The sequence below is a fragment of the Pan troglodytes genome, chromosome 3 (genome assembly GCF_028858775.2).
Source record: "Pan troglodytes isolate AG18354 chromosome 3, NHGRI_mPanTro3-v2.0_pri, whole genome shotgun sequence".
Classification (NCBI taxonomy): Eukaryota; Metazoa; Chordata; class Mammalia; order Primates; family Hominidae; genus Pan; species Pan troglodytes.
Window position 1 is genome coordinate 152,513,390 of NC_072401.2, and position 16,455 is coordinate 152,529,844.

General features: G+C 37.0%; 1 protein-coding gene across 12 annotated transcripts in view; it reads right to left on the bottom strand.

Moving 5' to 3' along the window:
- The window catches only part of LRBA (LPS responsive beige-like anchor protein), a 761,353-nt gene that overhangs the window by 473,699 nt on the left and 271,199 nt on the right, over positions 1–16,455 (bottom strand). For all 12 annotated transcript variants that reach the window (XM_063809071.1, XM_054683898.2, XM_526701.8 and 9 more), the window contains one exon: positions 407–515. In XM_063809071.1, coding sequence (XP_063665141.1) covers positions 407–515 — 109 coding nt within the window. The remainder of the gene's footprint in view (positions 1–406; positions 516–16,455) is intronic.

Sequence of the window (16,455 nt, forward strand, 5' to 3'; positions counted from 1 at the left end):
GTTCAGCTCCTCTCTAGAAACCTGGATGATCTTACCTTTGCCATAGAGATTTTCATTTCTGGCTAACTAGCTCTGTTTTGTCCAGAAAAGGCCAACTCCTTCACCAGTTTTCTTTATAGGAAAACCATCAGAGCCAAGACTTACCTCTGATTATTAAGATTAGAGCAGCCAAACAAGAAGCTTCTCTGATCAAGCTTCTGTGGTAGCTCAACTGCAATTGAGACAAGAGGGCTAAAGAGACATGTACTATCTCCCAGAACCCCCATGACTCTCCTATAAACCTAGATTTTAATTTTTTGATGACATATACTATGTTTCTTTGGACCTGCCATTTTACCGGGACAATTTCTCATGATTATCATTAAAAAACGGTAACTTCCGCACACCAACCACATGTGTAACCTACCTCAAATTCCGCATGTCTGTGAATATCTTCTGCTCTCTGCCTGCTCAGGATAAATTCAGCTTCATTTGCTACTCTTACTAGATGATCCTTCATTGTCTGGCTAAGCAACCTGTAAGAAATGAATGTTATCAAATAAATATATGTATACACACACAACATAAATGATTATTCACTGCTTACGGTGGAGAGGAAGGAATACTTACTTTCTTCTTTTGACATCATACACAATGAGGTACCATTATTTCATGCTAAATAACTGAGGAATGTAACAACAGCAAAAGGTTACCCTTCTGGCAATAGCAGATTAGCTTCTATCAGACTAGCCATGTAACAAAAGCAACTAAAAATACTGGATTAAAGTTGTGTTTTAATCTTTTAAAATGCACTGGAAAGTTACCAAGGCAGCCAAAATTAACCAGTGAAGATCACAGAGAAGAAAGCACACAAAAGACAATCAGTGTGACTTTTTACATTAAGGCATTTGCTATTCCCAAGTGAGAACAGAAAAGCTACACAGACCTGTCACTAGTCTCACAAAGATAAATAGAAAAAAATTGAGGTTCACAGTCCGTCAAGGTGGAGGAGTCCCGGTAGACTACCCAAGAGTTACAGCAGGAATCAAGTGTACCCCAGAAAGCAAGAAATAGACCAGGCCTCAAAACACTGAAACAGACCTTCAGAGATTTGGTGATTGGTATTTAGGTTAACTGGCAGCCAAAAAGCTAAGCAAAGCTTTCAGGGTGGGGAGAAAAAAATCAGAAATACCAATGCAGGAGGGCCATGGCAAAACCCCAGGTTTTCAGAGTACCTCAGAAGGGCTACACACTAGGAGAAGGCAAACAAAATAGGCCAAACTCTCACAAGAACTTAAAAATAAAAACCCAGCCTTGAGTCAGCTCAGACCCTAAATTAATACAATCAGCTATTAGTCTAACTGCTAATCAGAAACCAAAAGGAAGTCCTTTCTAAAGGAAGATAATATCATAGAGACTTAAATTTACCCTTGCCATTTTAAAATACAATTTTCAGCATTCAGTCACCAATTAACAGGCATAAGAGACAATATCATACAAATGGAAACTAAATAGAAACTGGCTCACATCTGGACATTGAAATAAATATAGTTAATATGTTTAGAACTAATTGTGTAACAGAGAATTCCAGTAAAGAATGAAAACTGTAGAAGTACTGAAAAAAAATAAATAAATATAAAAATAGATTTACTGGGTTATTAAGCTCAGCCAAAAAAGGAAAAATTTACTGAAAGATAGGTCAATGACAACTAGACTGAAACATAGTAAGAAAAATTAATGAAAATTGAACAAAATAAATAACAGACATATAGGACATGGTAAAAGAATCTAATATAAGTGTATCTGTAGTATAAGAAAGAGTAGATACATAATTAGAAAAAAGCAATATTTGAAGAGATAATGGCCAAGATTTTTCAAAACTGGGAAAAAACACTGAGCCATATGTTGATGGAGTGCTACAAAACCCAAGCAGGGTTTTTAAGGATACCCTGCTTAGGCAGTAATAGTAAAACTATCAAAGAAAAAAATTCTTAATAGCAGACAGTGGGAGAGGCCTTCAAAAGAGCAACAATAAGCCTAATGGAAGCCAGATAAGAATGCAATGACCTATTTGAAATACTAAACAAAAATACTACCTAAAAGGCCAGGCCAGTGGCTCACACCTGTAATCCCAGCACTTTGGGAGGTCCAGGCGAGAGGATCACATGAGGCCAGTAGTTCAAGACCAGCCTTGGCAATGTAGTGAGATCCCATCTCTACCAAAAAAGTTTTTTTTAATTAGCGAGGCATGGTAGTGCATGCCTATGGTCCCAGCTACTCAGGAGCCTGAGGCAGAAGCATCACTTGAGTCAATGAGTTTCAAGTTATAGTGAGCTATGATCACACCATGGCACTTCAGCCTGAGCAACAGAGAGAGATCCTCTCTCAAAACCAACCAACCAACCACCTAAGAATTCTATCCTCTTCAAGACCAGCCTGGGTAGCATAGTGAAACCCTGTCTCTACTAAAAATATAAAAATTAGCCAGGCATGATGGCAGGTGCCTATAATCCCAGATACTAGGGAGGCTGAGGTGGAAGAATGGCTTGAACTTGGGTGGCGGAGCTTGCAGTGAGCCCAGATTGCACCATTGCACTCCAGCCTGGGTGACAGAGCGAGACTCCGACAGAACGAATGAACGAACGAATGAACGAATGAACAAACGAAGGAAAAAGAGAGAGAGAGAAAGACAGAAAAGAAAGAAAAGAAAAGAAAGACGAAAGAAAGAGAGAGAGAAAGAAAAGCATTCTATCCTCAGTAAGTATCCTTCAATAATGAGATTTAAAGGGTCAAGAGTATACCACTGTGGGAAAAAAAAAGAGTATTTTTCTGAACTTCCTTTATCCACCTAAATGAAGAAGCTCCCAAAAGAATTTAGCTTTCATCAATCCCTTCCCAGGGAGTTTTGCAACCAAGGAAGATTGACTATTGTCAATAAAGATGAGAAGTTAGTACCAGGATGAGAAATTATCTAAATAGACATTGATACAAAACTATAATATCACTTAACTATTCTCCTAAGGGCCCACTTACTGTTCACAAAATCATTAGCTTTCCCAAATGTGCCCTTCATTACTTCACTTTTACCCTATTAAAATGGTATGTATATAACCCCAAATTCTAACCCCCTCCTCAAGTCACATTTTTCTCTGAATCTTTTTTTTTTTTTTTTTTTTTTTTCTGAGACGAAGTTTCGCTCTGTCGCCCAGGCTGGGTATAATGGCACGATCTCGGCTCACTGCAACCTCCGCCTCCTGGGTTCAAGCAATTCTCCTGCCTCAACCTCCTGAGTAGCTGGGATTACAGGTACTCGCAATCATGCCAGGCTAATTTTTGTATTTTTAGTAGAGACGGGGTTTCACCATGTTAGCCAGGGTGGTCTTGAACTCCTGACCTCAGGTGATCCGCCCGCCTCGGCCTCCCAAAGTGCTGGGATTTCAGGTGTGAGACACAGCAGCCGGCCGAATTCTGATAGACTTATGACTAAAAATAGGTCTTTTTTCTTGCTAAGCTGTGTTTGTCTGTTTAATTCACAGGTCCCCAAACAACAAACCTAAGAGGGTAGAGGAAAACTTTTCCTCATCATCAAAAGCAAAATAAGAACATTCCATGACAAATAAAATAGGGAGAATTTGTCACCAGCCAACCAACATACTTCACAAGGATGAAAAATAATATAAGATTGATACAAGTCAAGGAAAACAATTGGAGCAATGAAAATGACAAACGTGGGTAAATCTAAAAGTATACTGAATGTTTACAATAATTATGTAACTTCTAGAATTAAAAAATACTGCAATCTAAAATATATAACCACAGCATACAAGGCAAGAGAAACCAACTGAATTAGTGTTATAAGTTTCTTGTGTCATACATGGATTGGCAAAAGAATCAGTTTATGTAAGATGTTAATTATAATATTCATACTACAATCTCTGGGTAACCACTAAAGTTATTTAAAATAATATATAACCAACAAGCCAATGGGAAAAAAATTAAGCAACAAATACTTAGCTCAAAAGAAGGAAAAAAAAAGAAACACAAGATGTGGAGCAAATATAAAAGACATAAATAATAAGATGATAAATTTTAACCTAAACATATCAGAAATACATAGAAAGTAAACATTTAGTAGTAAAATTATTGTCAAATCAATTTTTTAAGGCATATGATGCTTGTAAGTGACACAATTTCAATATAAGGTTAAACAAAGATTGAAAAGTATAATTTCAGAAAACATGAACAATTTTTAAAAGCTAAAAGGTAATAAACTTTTTTTAGTATGAGAAGCAAACAGAAATAAAATAAACCTGTTAAATTAATAAAAGGATAAATGAACTAGAGATACAGAAATTTAGTATTTTGAGATTCTAAATTTGTATGCTCTTAAGAATATAGCCTACTACCAGATATAGAATATATAAAGCTATAGAATATTTTTTAACCTGACCTGACTGACATATCGAGAACATTATACCCAGTAAGTGAATAATAAATATTATTTTCAGGTAAACATGGAACATATAAAAAAAACAGGCAAAATGCGGGGTCACAAAGCAATTTACAGTGAATTTCAAATGATGGAATCATACTCAGTATGTTCTTTGATACATTTCAATTAAACTAGAAATAACAGGATACAGATCACTCTGCAAGAAGCTCTAAGCTGACCACTGACTTTCCTAACCTCCTGGTATCCACAGCATTATGTAATCTTCCCCGTTAGAGTGTAGGAAGGAGATGGGGCTTGCCTCCAAGCAAGAAAATATGGCAACAATGAAGGAATAACACTTCAATAATTACATTAAATAAGATGGTAACTTGCATCTTGCTAGCAGACTCTATTGACGCTCTCCCTTAATGGCTTAGCTAAAGAAAGCTGTCATGTTATGAGCTGCCCTGTGTAAAGGCCTCCATGGCAAGGAGCTGAGTAGAGCCCCAGACAACAGCCCGCAAAGAATTCAGACTCTCAGTCTAACGACTCAAAAGGAAGTGAATCCTGCCAACAATCACATGATCATGGAAGCAGATCCTTTCCTAGTCAAACATCAAATAAGACTGCAACTCTGGCCAGCACCTTAATTGCAGCCTTGTAAGTGAACCTGAAGGAGAGGCCCAGCTAAGCCATGCCTAGGATTCCTGACCAAGAAAAATTGAGATAACAAATGTATGTTTCTTTAAGGCTAAGTTGTGATAATATTGTTAACACAGCAGTCGCTAAGTAATATCATTTCATGTCTAAAAATTAAAGAATGCACCTCTGAAAAAAACCCACACACAAAAGAATACATCATAATGGAAATTAGGAAACGTTTGCAGTAAAACATAGTAAAAACAATGTGCCAAAATCTGTGGATTTAGATAAACCTTAAACCAATGCTTAGAGGGAAATTGATACACTGAATAAAAACACTAAAGAAGAAAAAAATTGTCAAAATAAATTATGCAAGTATTGAACTGAAGAAATCAGAAAAAGAACAGCCAGTGAACACTGAAAGTTAAATAAGGATAAGAACAGAAATTAAATAGAAAATAAAAAATACACTTTAGAAGATAAAGTTAACAGTTAGTTATTTGAAATACTGAAAAAATCCAAAAGAAAAATGTAAACAATTAAAAGTAATAATTGAATTTAGGAGGGTCATTGGATTTAAGGCAAATACACAAAAATCAACTAGATTATATGTATAGGTTACTAACAAAGTAAAAATGGTTTTTAAATACTATTTTGAAAAGCATTCAAAACCATCAAAATATGTAGGAAAAAGAAACAAAAATGTGCTAGAATTCTGCATGTCAAACAGAAAGAACGGTAAAAAAAAAAAAAAAAGTTAAAACTTAAAGAAAAAAGTATACCATGTTCATGAAAGGGAAAGGCTTGTATTAAAGATATCAGTTCTCCACAAAGCTATTTATAGATACAGTCCAATCAAAATCCTAGCAGGTCTTTCTGCATAATCTGATGAGTTCAAATTTAATTCTAAAATCTATAGAAAATGTAAACAAACAAGAATACATGAGACATTCTTAAAGAGGGGAAGAGAGATGATAATAATGATAATGATATTAAAAGACTTATAAGTAAGATGGTCTTTTCCAAAAACTGGTCTTAGATCAATCAACTGATGTTCATATGGACAAATTAACCCTGACTTCTACCTCAAACCATACAAACAAACCAATTCCAAATGAATCCTAGACAAGACCTAAAGATTTCAGGAAGTTTAAAAAGTTTCTAGAAGATTACATAAGAGAGCATCTTCCTGACTGGGTCAATGTAAAGACTTACTGCACCAAACAAAAATACACAAAACATAAGAAAAATAGTGACAAAATGAACTACATCAAAATTTAAAGACTTGTGCTTATGAAAGCCACCACTAAGAGAATTAAAAGCCAAACTTCAGAGAGAGAGAATATACTTGGAATAATTACAACCAACGAGGAACTGCTATCTTAAATATATTAAAAAGCCTCTTACAAATAAAAGAAAATGATCACAATTTTTAAAATGGGAAAAGTACACAAGCACTTCACAAAAGAAGATTTCCAAATGGTGAATAAGATTATGAAAAGTGTTCAGGATTACTAGTCATCAAGGAAATAAAACTTAAAACCATAAGATATACTATACTCCACAGAATGGCTATATATGTTTAAAAGGCTGGCATTACCAAGTTATATCAAAGATGTGAAGTAACAGGGACTCTTATAATCACAAAATAGATTAATAAAAATGTTCATGGCAATTATTTACAATAGCCAAACACTAGCAACTACCCAAATGTCCATTAAAAATAAAACTAATTTTTAAAATGTTGGACTTTCATAAAGTAAAATGCTAAGTAGGAAAAAAAAGAATCAATATTATGCATAACAATATGAATTTCACTAACAATATGAATTTCACTAACAATATTGAGCAAAAGCACACAAAAAATATAAAATGTATGAATTGCCTTGTATAAAGACAAAAATTTTTAAAAATAAAACTATGGTATTAGAAGTTAAAAGATTAAGAAATGGTAACCTTCAGTGCTACCTCTCCATATGAGGACTCACATGGAACACTGATAATGGCCACGGAGTTCTAAATATTTTAATAAAATGTCTTAGATGTATAAACAAATGACCCATTCTGATTAGCGCTTTTATAACACCATTTACTTATAAACATATCAACAGAATGATTCACTTTATGTAATCTGGAACATTTTTGATATGTATAGGTCTTCTAAACTTCCTTCTTTAATAGGAGTTGAGAACATAGAGCGGGCAGGGATAGAATTATTATTATTATCATTTATTATTATTATTATTATTTTTTTTTTTTTTTAGGGACAGAGTCTCGCTCTGTCACCCAGGCTGGAGTGCAGTGGTGCAATTATGGCTCACAGAAACCTCAACCTCCCAAGCTCAAGTGATCTGCCTACCTCAGCCTGCTGAGTAGCTGGGACTATATACATGTGCCATCGTACCCTGTAAGTTATTTTGGTGGTGTTGTAGAGACAGGGTCTCACTATGTTGCCTATATTGGTCTCAAACTCCTGAGCTCAAGTGATTCTCCTGCCTTAGCTTCCCAAAGTGCTGAAATTATGGGCATGAACATACATGGCCTGCAAGGATTATTTTTTTAATTTATATAACAAAAGTGGCTAAACTGCCACTAGAAAATGCCCACCTACAGAAGTTACACCTAGCAGTCATCAACAATGACATGAACTTACTCCCATTCCACAGGGCACTTGCCTCACTTTGTAGCAATGTTTTCATTTAAAATATAAATAAGGCCAGGTACAGTGGCTCATGCCTACAATCCCAGCACTTAGAAAAGAGACTCCTTGAGCCCCAGGAGTTTGAGACAAGCCTGGGTAAAATAAAGAGACCTCTTCTCTACAAAAAAACACCAAAAACAACAAAATTAGCTGAGCATGGTGGTACACATCTGTAGTCTCAGCTACTCAAAAGGCCAAGGCAGGAGAATCACCTCAGCCCAGGAGGTAGAGGCTACAGTGAACCATGATGGCATCACTGCACGGCAGCCAGGGCGACAAAGTAAGAACCTGTCTCAAAACAAAAAAACAAAACAAAAACAAAAAAAGAACAAACATAAACTTGGATCCAAAGCAATTGTCACAAAAATTGTTTTTATTTTTTTGGAGATAGAGTCTCACTCTGTTGCCCAGGCTAGAGTACAGTGACAGGATCTCAGCTCACTGCAACCTCCGCTCCCTGGGTACAAGTGATTATCATGTCTCAGCCTCCCAAGTAGCTGGAATTACAGGTACATGAGTCACCACCCCCGGCTAATTTTTGTATTTTTAGTAGAGATGGGGTTTCACCATGTTGGCCAGGCTGGTCTTGAATTCCTGACCTAAAGTGATCCACCTGCTTTGGCCTTCCAGGGTGCTGGGATTACAGGCGTGAGCCACCGCGCCTGGCCAGCAGTCTTAATAATGTGCTATATGAACATGTTCCCACAATGCAGAAAAACATGTGGAAAATATTCCTCGTGAATCAATTAATTTCACTACAACACTATTTATGAAAGTGAGAATCTTAAAGAATCAAAATATACAATCATATAAGTAGATTGTTCCAAATTGACAAAATATTGTCCACAATATACATTAAGAGGAAAAATAAACCTGAGGAATATTATGAACAATATGAGCTTGGGGAACATATAAAAGAAAATACACTTTCTTTTAATTGCCAATAATCTAGAACAGGGGTGAGCAAATTAAGGCCTGTGTGCCAAATCTAGCCTGCCAACAGTTTTTGGTTAGTAAGTTCTATAAGAGCACAACTAGGCCCATTTGTTTAAGTGTTATCCATGGCTGTTTTCAACTCACCATACTACACTGAGTTGACCAGTTGTGAAAAAGACCATGTGTACTGCAAGGCCTAAAGAACTATCTGGCCTTTTACAGAAAAAGCATGCACATGTCTGGGCTAGTGAGTGAGGCTTAAGTCCTCCACCTTACATGTCTCTGTTCTTTGAAGCTTTACAACAATCAATAATCAAAAGAAAGGAAAACAGAAAATCCTTAAAGAAAATAAAAAAGCTTTCTGCCATTCTATCACTTTGTTTCGATCTCTATTAGGCTCACATACACTATTTTAATTTGACTCCAGCTCTGTCAGACTCTCTCTTCTATCCCCAAACTGTCTTCCAGCTACTTTAGAAGTTAATGCAATATCTTATCTATGATTTTGGGGTGACATCATCAGGGTATTTTTTTTCAAATGCTATTAAACAGTACTCATTTAGGCATTACAGACAAAAACCATCCCTAGTGTAATTTTAAAACCCACTAATGAATAACTTCCTCTGATTCTACAGATAGAGAAAACAAGGGCTTTCAAGAGTACAGATGTGAAATACTGGTTTGGGTTCTTAATTTCCCTCTAGAGACCTAAAACCACATTGTGAATTTAACATCAATATATTGCCTTGTACTTTCAAACATTAATTGAATTGATTAGTCAATGGCACACTATCCTACTAGTCCCCAAACAAGTAACCTCAAAGTTATTCTAGTCTCTTCCCTCTTCTCTACCACCTTCCTTCAGGCCCCTAATCAATCAATAAGTCTTGTCAATATTTCCTTTGTAATATTCTCAGCTTTAATTTATGCTGTTTTATAGCCAATGTCCTAAAAATAAAGGTTTCATCATTTCATATACATTATAACTGAATAAATCTTCTGAGTGCTAATTCTGATCTTTTAACATTTTTGTGCCTCTGCCTTTTAAAAACACTGTCCAACATCTGTTCAACACCTATTACATTATAGACTAGGCTAAGCAGCAAAGATGACCTTTCATTATATTTTCGTTGGGGAAAAAGAGAATACACTGGAGTCCTTTCCAGCTTGAAACTCATATTAACATAAGTGCTATGGTGGACACACCCTAATGTGACCTCCAGTGAGTCGTGGCTTTAAATGATCCCAACCCCTTGAGTTCAACCTGGGCAGAATCTGGCACTTCCTTCTAGCAAACAGAATATAGTAAAGATAATGGGATAATCGTTCCTTAATTAGGGTACTTTGCATGCCAACGGTGATGGGATAATCACTCTGGTACTTAGGTAATAAAGTTCTGCCCTAGCATACTGCAGAGATTCTCCTGCCACCCCTGAAGAAGAAGTAAGTGGCTATGTGTGACCAGGCCATAAGACAGGGAAGTATGGACAGCCTCTGGATCTGAGAGCATCCTCTCAGTGACGGTAAACAAGAAAATGGGAAACTCAGTACCACAACAGCATGGAACTGAATTCTGCCAAGAAATTTGTGACCCCAAGCTCCAGAAAGAAATGCAGTTTGACCAACACCTTTATTGTAGACTTGTAAAACCCTAAACAGAAGATCCAGCTAAGCTAAGTCTAGACTTCTGACCCACAGAAACTGTAGGATAGTAAACATAAGTTGCTTTGAGCTGCAAAATTTGTGGGAATTTGTTATAAAATAAGCAATATAAATAAAATTAGAACATAAGAATATGTTTGCTATCATATCTCTATAGAAGCAAAGATCACAATAATCTAGTAAAGATGAAAAAAAGCTCCAATAGAAAATTAGAGCATGAAGATGAGCCTTAAATAAAGGGCAAAAGCAACAAAAAGAGAAAGATACTTCAGATAACAGTATGAACAAAGTTATAAAGAGAAAAAAATCTTTGCTTTTTGTTTTTGTTTTGGAGATGGAGTCTTACTCTGTCACCCAGGCTGGAGTGCAGTGGCACGATCTCAGCTCACTGCAACCTCTGGCTCCCTGGTTCAAGCAATTCTCCTGCCTCAGCCTCCTGAGTAGCTGGGATTACAGGCACGCGCCACCACGCCCAGCTAATTTTTGTATCTTTAGTAGAGACGGGATTTCACTATGTTGGCCAGGATGTTCTCAATCTCCTGATCTCATGATCTGCCCGCCTTGGCCTCCCAAAGTGCTGGGATTACAGGCGTCAGCCACTGCGCCCAGCCGAGAAAAAATCTTGTGTGTTCTATTTTCAAGAGAACCGAAACATCCCTTTCTATCACTTAGTTTTCAAGATGTCCATTTACTGACATATACACTTAGATAGGTAGGATATTTCTGTCTTGATGTTTCACTCATTTTTCTGGTTACATAGCATTTAAAAACCATGCAACACTTTAATAATGAAGCAACAAGTGAAAGCTCCCAGCCCCCTTCCCTGTTCACTTTTCGGAATACATCACCACCATGAGTAGTTTATGTTCCTGTCCTTACATTTATCTAAACTTATAGAAACATATACAGTATTTATGTGCATATATATGAAACACATACAGTATTTAGTGCATATATACATATATACAAATGTACATGTTCATGTGTTTTGTAAAAATATTTTTAAATACTTAAGAAGTCATACTATAATACTTGTATATTTTACTTAACCGTATACCATTATGTAATCAGAACAGCTTCAAGTGACTCATGTGGATGGAATGTACCGTAATTTATCAAAATAGTCCCTTATCCAGAGATCATTCACTCTTTCATTCTTTGCCCCATTAACATAACCATTATTTATCCAGTTACTGAAGCTAGAAATATCAGTCATATCTTCCTTCTTCATCATCCTACAGATCCAATAGACAAAGTACTGCCCATTCTACCTCTGCAATAACTTTAAAAGTTGTTTCTCTTACTTTTTTGTGTGTGTGTGTGTGTGAGACAGAGTCTCGCTCCATCGCCCAGGCTGGAGTACAGTGGCATGATCTCGGTTCACTGCAATGTCCGCCTCCCTGGTTCAAGTGATTCTCCTGCCTCAGCCTCCAGAGTAGCTGGGACTACCAGAGCCCACCACCATGCCCGGCTAATTTTTTATATTTTTAGTACAGACAGGGTTTCACCGTGTTAGCCAGGACGGTCTTGATTTCCTGACCTCGTGATCCGCCCACCTCAGCCTCCCAAAGTGCTGGGATTATAGGTGTGAGCCACTACGCCCGGCCAAAAGTTGTTTTTCTTTGTAACCTTTTCCGGTGCCCTTCACTGGAAACTCACTGGAACTCAGGATCATGTCTTTGATTATGATAATAGCCTCCAATCCAACTTCTTTCCATGAGTCTTACTATTCTTGCCCATTCTTCACTGGGATCATCTTTCTAAAATGAAGATCTGATAATCACTGTATTGTTGACAAGGTATCAGCCGTCAGCCATCTTCCCATGATCTACAAAAGAGACTAAACACCTTTCCATGGCTTATAAATCAGTCTCATTGTTGTTAAACTTTTATACTCTAAGAACTCCAGGTCAGGAACTACTTTCTCAAACATTACACCCTGTTACTGTACACTCCTTTGCCTCTGTTGCTACTGTCCCAGGAATGACCTCACTTCATATTCTATCTAACCTACCTTCAAAGCTAAACCAAAGTAAAGGTTCACTACAGAACCTTTTCTGATCCCACACCTGCTTTCCCTCCATAGAAGTAATCCCCTACCAACGTGTATCAGTCTCTTCTTTAGTACTTATTACTTTGAAACTTTCCGTATAACACAATTTCAATTATGTATTTACAAATCTGTCTTCCATTTGACACTGCACCAACCATTTATAATTTATCTTTACACAACCAAAGTATAGAACAGTGCCTGATCATTGCTGGGGACCCAGCAGTGCTTATAAGGAAAAGAAACTTTGACTATCCACTTCTGCCAGTCACTTCTAAGCTGCTAACTGTAAGGAATACAAACATGCATAACACTGTCCACAAAGAGTTCACAATCTAATATGGAAAGTTATAGGACTATATACAAATAGCAAGATAACTGTGAAAAGGTTCTTAAGGTTCTTAAAACATTTTCTTCTCTTAACTTTTGCAATAATACATAGCACTTTCTTGGTTTTCCTCCTATCTAGCTGCTGCTTCTTCATTGCCCACTTTGCTACATCCTCCGCTGCACTACCTACAAATCTTGTAATGTCCAAGAGCTCAGCTGTGTGTTCTTTCCTCCCTCTAAATTATTTCATCCAGTTCTATGACTTTTAATCTCACCTACATAGTACTAATTCCTGTGTTTATATCTCTAACCCTATCCTTGGTCTCCTATATTTCAGACTCACAGGGCCAACTGTCCAACTAAAATCTTCACGTGGATACCCAATAGGGCATTTCAAATCTAACATTTCCAAAGCAGAACTCTTGATTCTACCTACTCACTGCCAATAATACCTCTTCCCCATCACTACCTCAGTTTGTCCCACCACAATAAATAGCACCAAAGTCCACTCAAACTCAAGAAATAATCTTTGATTTTGTCATTTCCTCACCTCCAAATCCCATTCATGAAAGCAAGTTCTACTGCTTTAACTATTAAATACATCACATATATGTTTACTTCTCTCCATCATCATTACTACCACATCATTCTAAGTCACCATTCCCTCTTTTCTAGAATACTTCAGTAATATCTTCACTGATTTATCTGCTTTCATTCTTGCCCTGTATACCGATCCTATCACAATTCATTCTTCTAAGAATGTAAGCCATGGTGTTGGGAAAGCTGGATATCAACATACAAAAGAAAAATTGAGCCAGGCACGGTAGCTCACGCCTGTAATCCCAACACTTTGGGAGGCCAAGGCAGGCAGATCACGAGGTCAGGAGTTCGAGACCAGCCTGGCCAACATGGTGAAACCCCGTCTCTACTAAAACTACAAAAATTAGCTGGGCATGGTGGTGGGCACCTGTAATCCCAGCTACTCAGGAGGCTGAGGCAGGAGAATCGCTTGAACCTGGGAGCCAGAGGTTGCAGTGAGCTGAGATCACACCATTGCACTCCAGCCTGGGTGACAAAGCAAGATTCCATCTCACAGAAAAAAAAAAAAAAAGAATGAAATTGGACGCTTGTTGATATGGTTTGAATATCTGTATCCCCTCCAAAATTCTTGGAGAAACCTAATCTCCAATGCAATAGTATTAAGAGGTGAGGCCTTTCTGAGGTCATTAGGTCATGAGGGCTCCTTCCTAGTGAATGTAATTAAGGCCTTTAAAGAATAGTCTTCACACAATGTTTAGCCTCTTCTGCCCTTTCGGCTTCCACCAGGTGAAGACACAGTGCTCAAAGTGCCATCTTAGAAGCAAAGACCCAGCCCTCATCACACACTAAAACCTGCCAGTGTCTTAATCTTGGACTTCTAAGCCTCTAAAACTATGAGAAATAAATTGCTATTATTTACAAATTACCCAGTCTCAGGTATTTTTTATAGCAGCATACAGAGACTAAGGCACTTACCTTACATCATATATAAAATTATCTCAAAATGGATCAAAGACCTAAATGTAAGAGTTATAACTATAAAACTCCTAAAAGAAAACATAAGGAAAAGCTTCATGACCCTGAATTTGGCAATGATTTCTAGGACATAATACCAAAAGCACAGGCAATAACAGAAAAAAAAAATAGATAAACTGGACTACATCAAAACTTCTGGGACAGGTAAACTGGCTCACACCTGTAATCCCAACACTTTGGGAGGCTAAAGCAGGAGGATCGCTTGAGCTCAGGAATTTGAGATCAGCCTGGGCAACATAGAGAGACTCCACGTCTATTTTTAAAAAGATAAAGGAAAAAACAACAACCTTCTGTGCATCAAAGGACAAACCCAACAGAGTGAAAAGACAACCCCAGTGACTCATGCCTATAATTCCTGCACTTTGGGAGGCCAAGGCAGAAGGGCTGCTTGAGCCCAGGAGCTCAAGACCAGCCTGGACAACATAGCAAGTCCCTATCTCTACCCCCCAAAAAAATAATAATAATAGCTGGGCATGGTGGCATGTGCCTGTGGTCCCAGCTACTCAGGAGGCTGAGGTGGGAGGATCACATTAGCTAGGAGTATGTAGCTGCAATAAGCCACTGCACTCCAGCCTGTATAACAGAGAGACGCTGCCTGTCTCAAAAACAAAACAAACAAATAAGCAGAAAAAAAAAAACCCTGTAAGTTATATCATACCACTCGTCTATTAAAAACTCTGCTCTTACTGAATATGGTTTAATCCAAATTTCTTAGCATAGCTTATAGGGCCTTACATGATCTGAATATTGAATACTTCTCTTGACATTCCCAAGCCTTACTCTTTCTTGCTGATTTTGTTCCAGCCACTCTGGCCTTCAATTTGTTTAAATAATACACAATACTATTCACTCCTTATGGCCTCTGCTCTTGCTGTTTCCTCGCCTTAAAATGTTGTGACATACATCTCAAAAGGGTTAGCTACTTCTCTTCATTCAAACTGTTTCCCCTTCACAAGATTTTTCTAAACACTCCACACTCCCTAAAAGCCAGTATGTTTACTCTCATAACATTATCCTGCTTTGTTTCCTTCTAAGCATTTATTACTTTCTAAATTGTCTTATTTTGATTACTTGTTTATTATTTGTTCTCTCCTTTATGACAGCACAGACTTATTCACAGCTATATCCTCAGATTCCAGAATAGTACCTGGCACATGGATTATAATCAATAAATGGATACTGAAGGATAAAAAATGAGTGCCATAAACCACTCCCAATCTACTTTTTTGTCCTTTCCTTATATCCAAAACCTTAACTTCCTTATATCCGTTTCAATCCTCTTTCCCTCTAAGGAATATTCTGCAATTCTATCCTATAAAGACCTTTACTTTATGTCAATCTTTATTTTTAATATCATTTTTGTAGAGACAGGGGTCTTGCTATGTTGTCCAGGCTGGTCTCAGAAATCCTGGCCTCAAGTGATCGTCCCACCTCAAATTCCCAAGTAGCTAGGACTACAGGTACATACTACCCAATTTTTTTTAAAGAGATAGGATCATGCTATGTTGCTCAGGCTGGTCTTGAACTCCTGGGCTCAAGCAATCCTCCCATCTTAGTCTCCCAAAGTGCTGGGATTACAAGAGTGAACTATAATGCCCAGGTTATTTTATGTCAATCTTATCCCTAATGATTACTGTAGGTATGGCATATATTATACTTGTTTATAGAATATCTTATAAACATTCTGTTAGAATTATATGTGTATTATTCTATTCTCTCAGAAGATGTGCTTCCTTAACCAGAACTGATTAAGGAAGCAGGGAAGGAAAAAGGAAAAATCTTTAAAAAAAAAAAAAAAAGGACTAAAAAAATCTTTTGCTTCTTTTTATTTTAATAAACATAACATCTAAGAGGTACTGTTCAGGTAGGCTATACCCCATCATTATTTGATGAGTGGACAGTTTGTAAAAATACTTCAAACCAAATATTCTCAAGCATCTAAATTTATCTAAGCAATTAACAGCAACACCATGGAGCTTTTAGACTTAACTGTATCATAAATTTAAGTTTGAAATATTTTTGCTGGATAATACAAAATGATTACCATCTAACCTTACTTATTTAAAAGAATATTATAAAAAGTGATTGGGATATATGTAAAGTATTTAATAATACTTTCAGAGAAGAAGGGAAGCATATATATCTTTT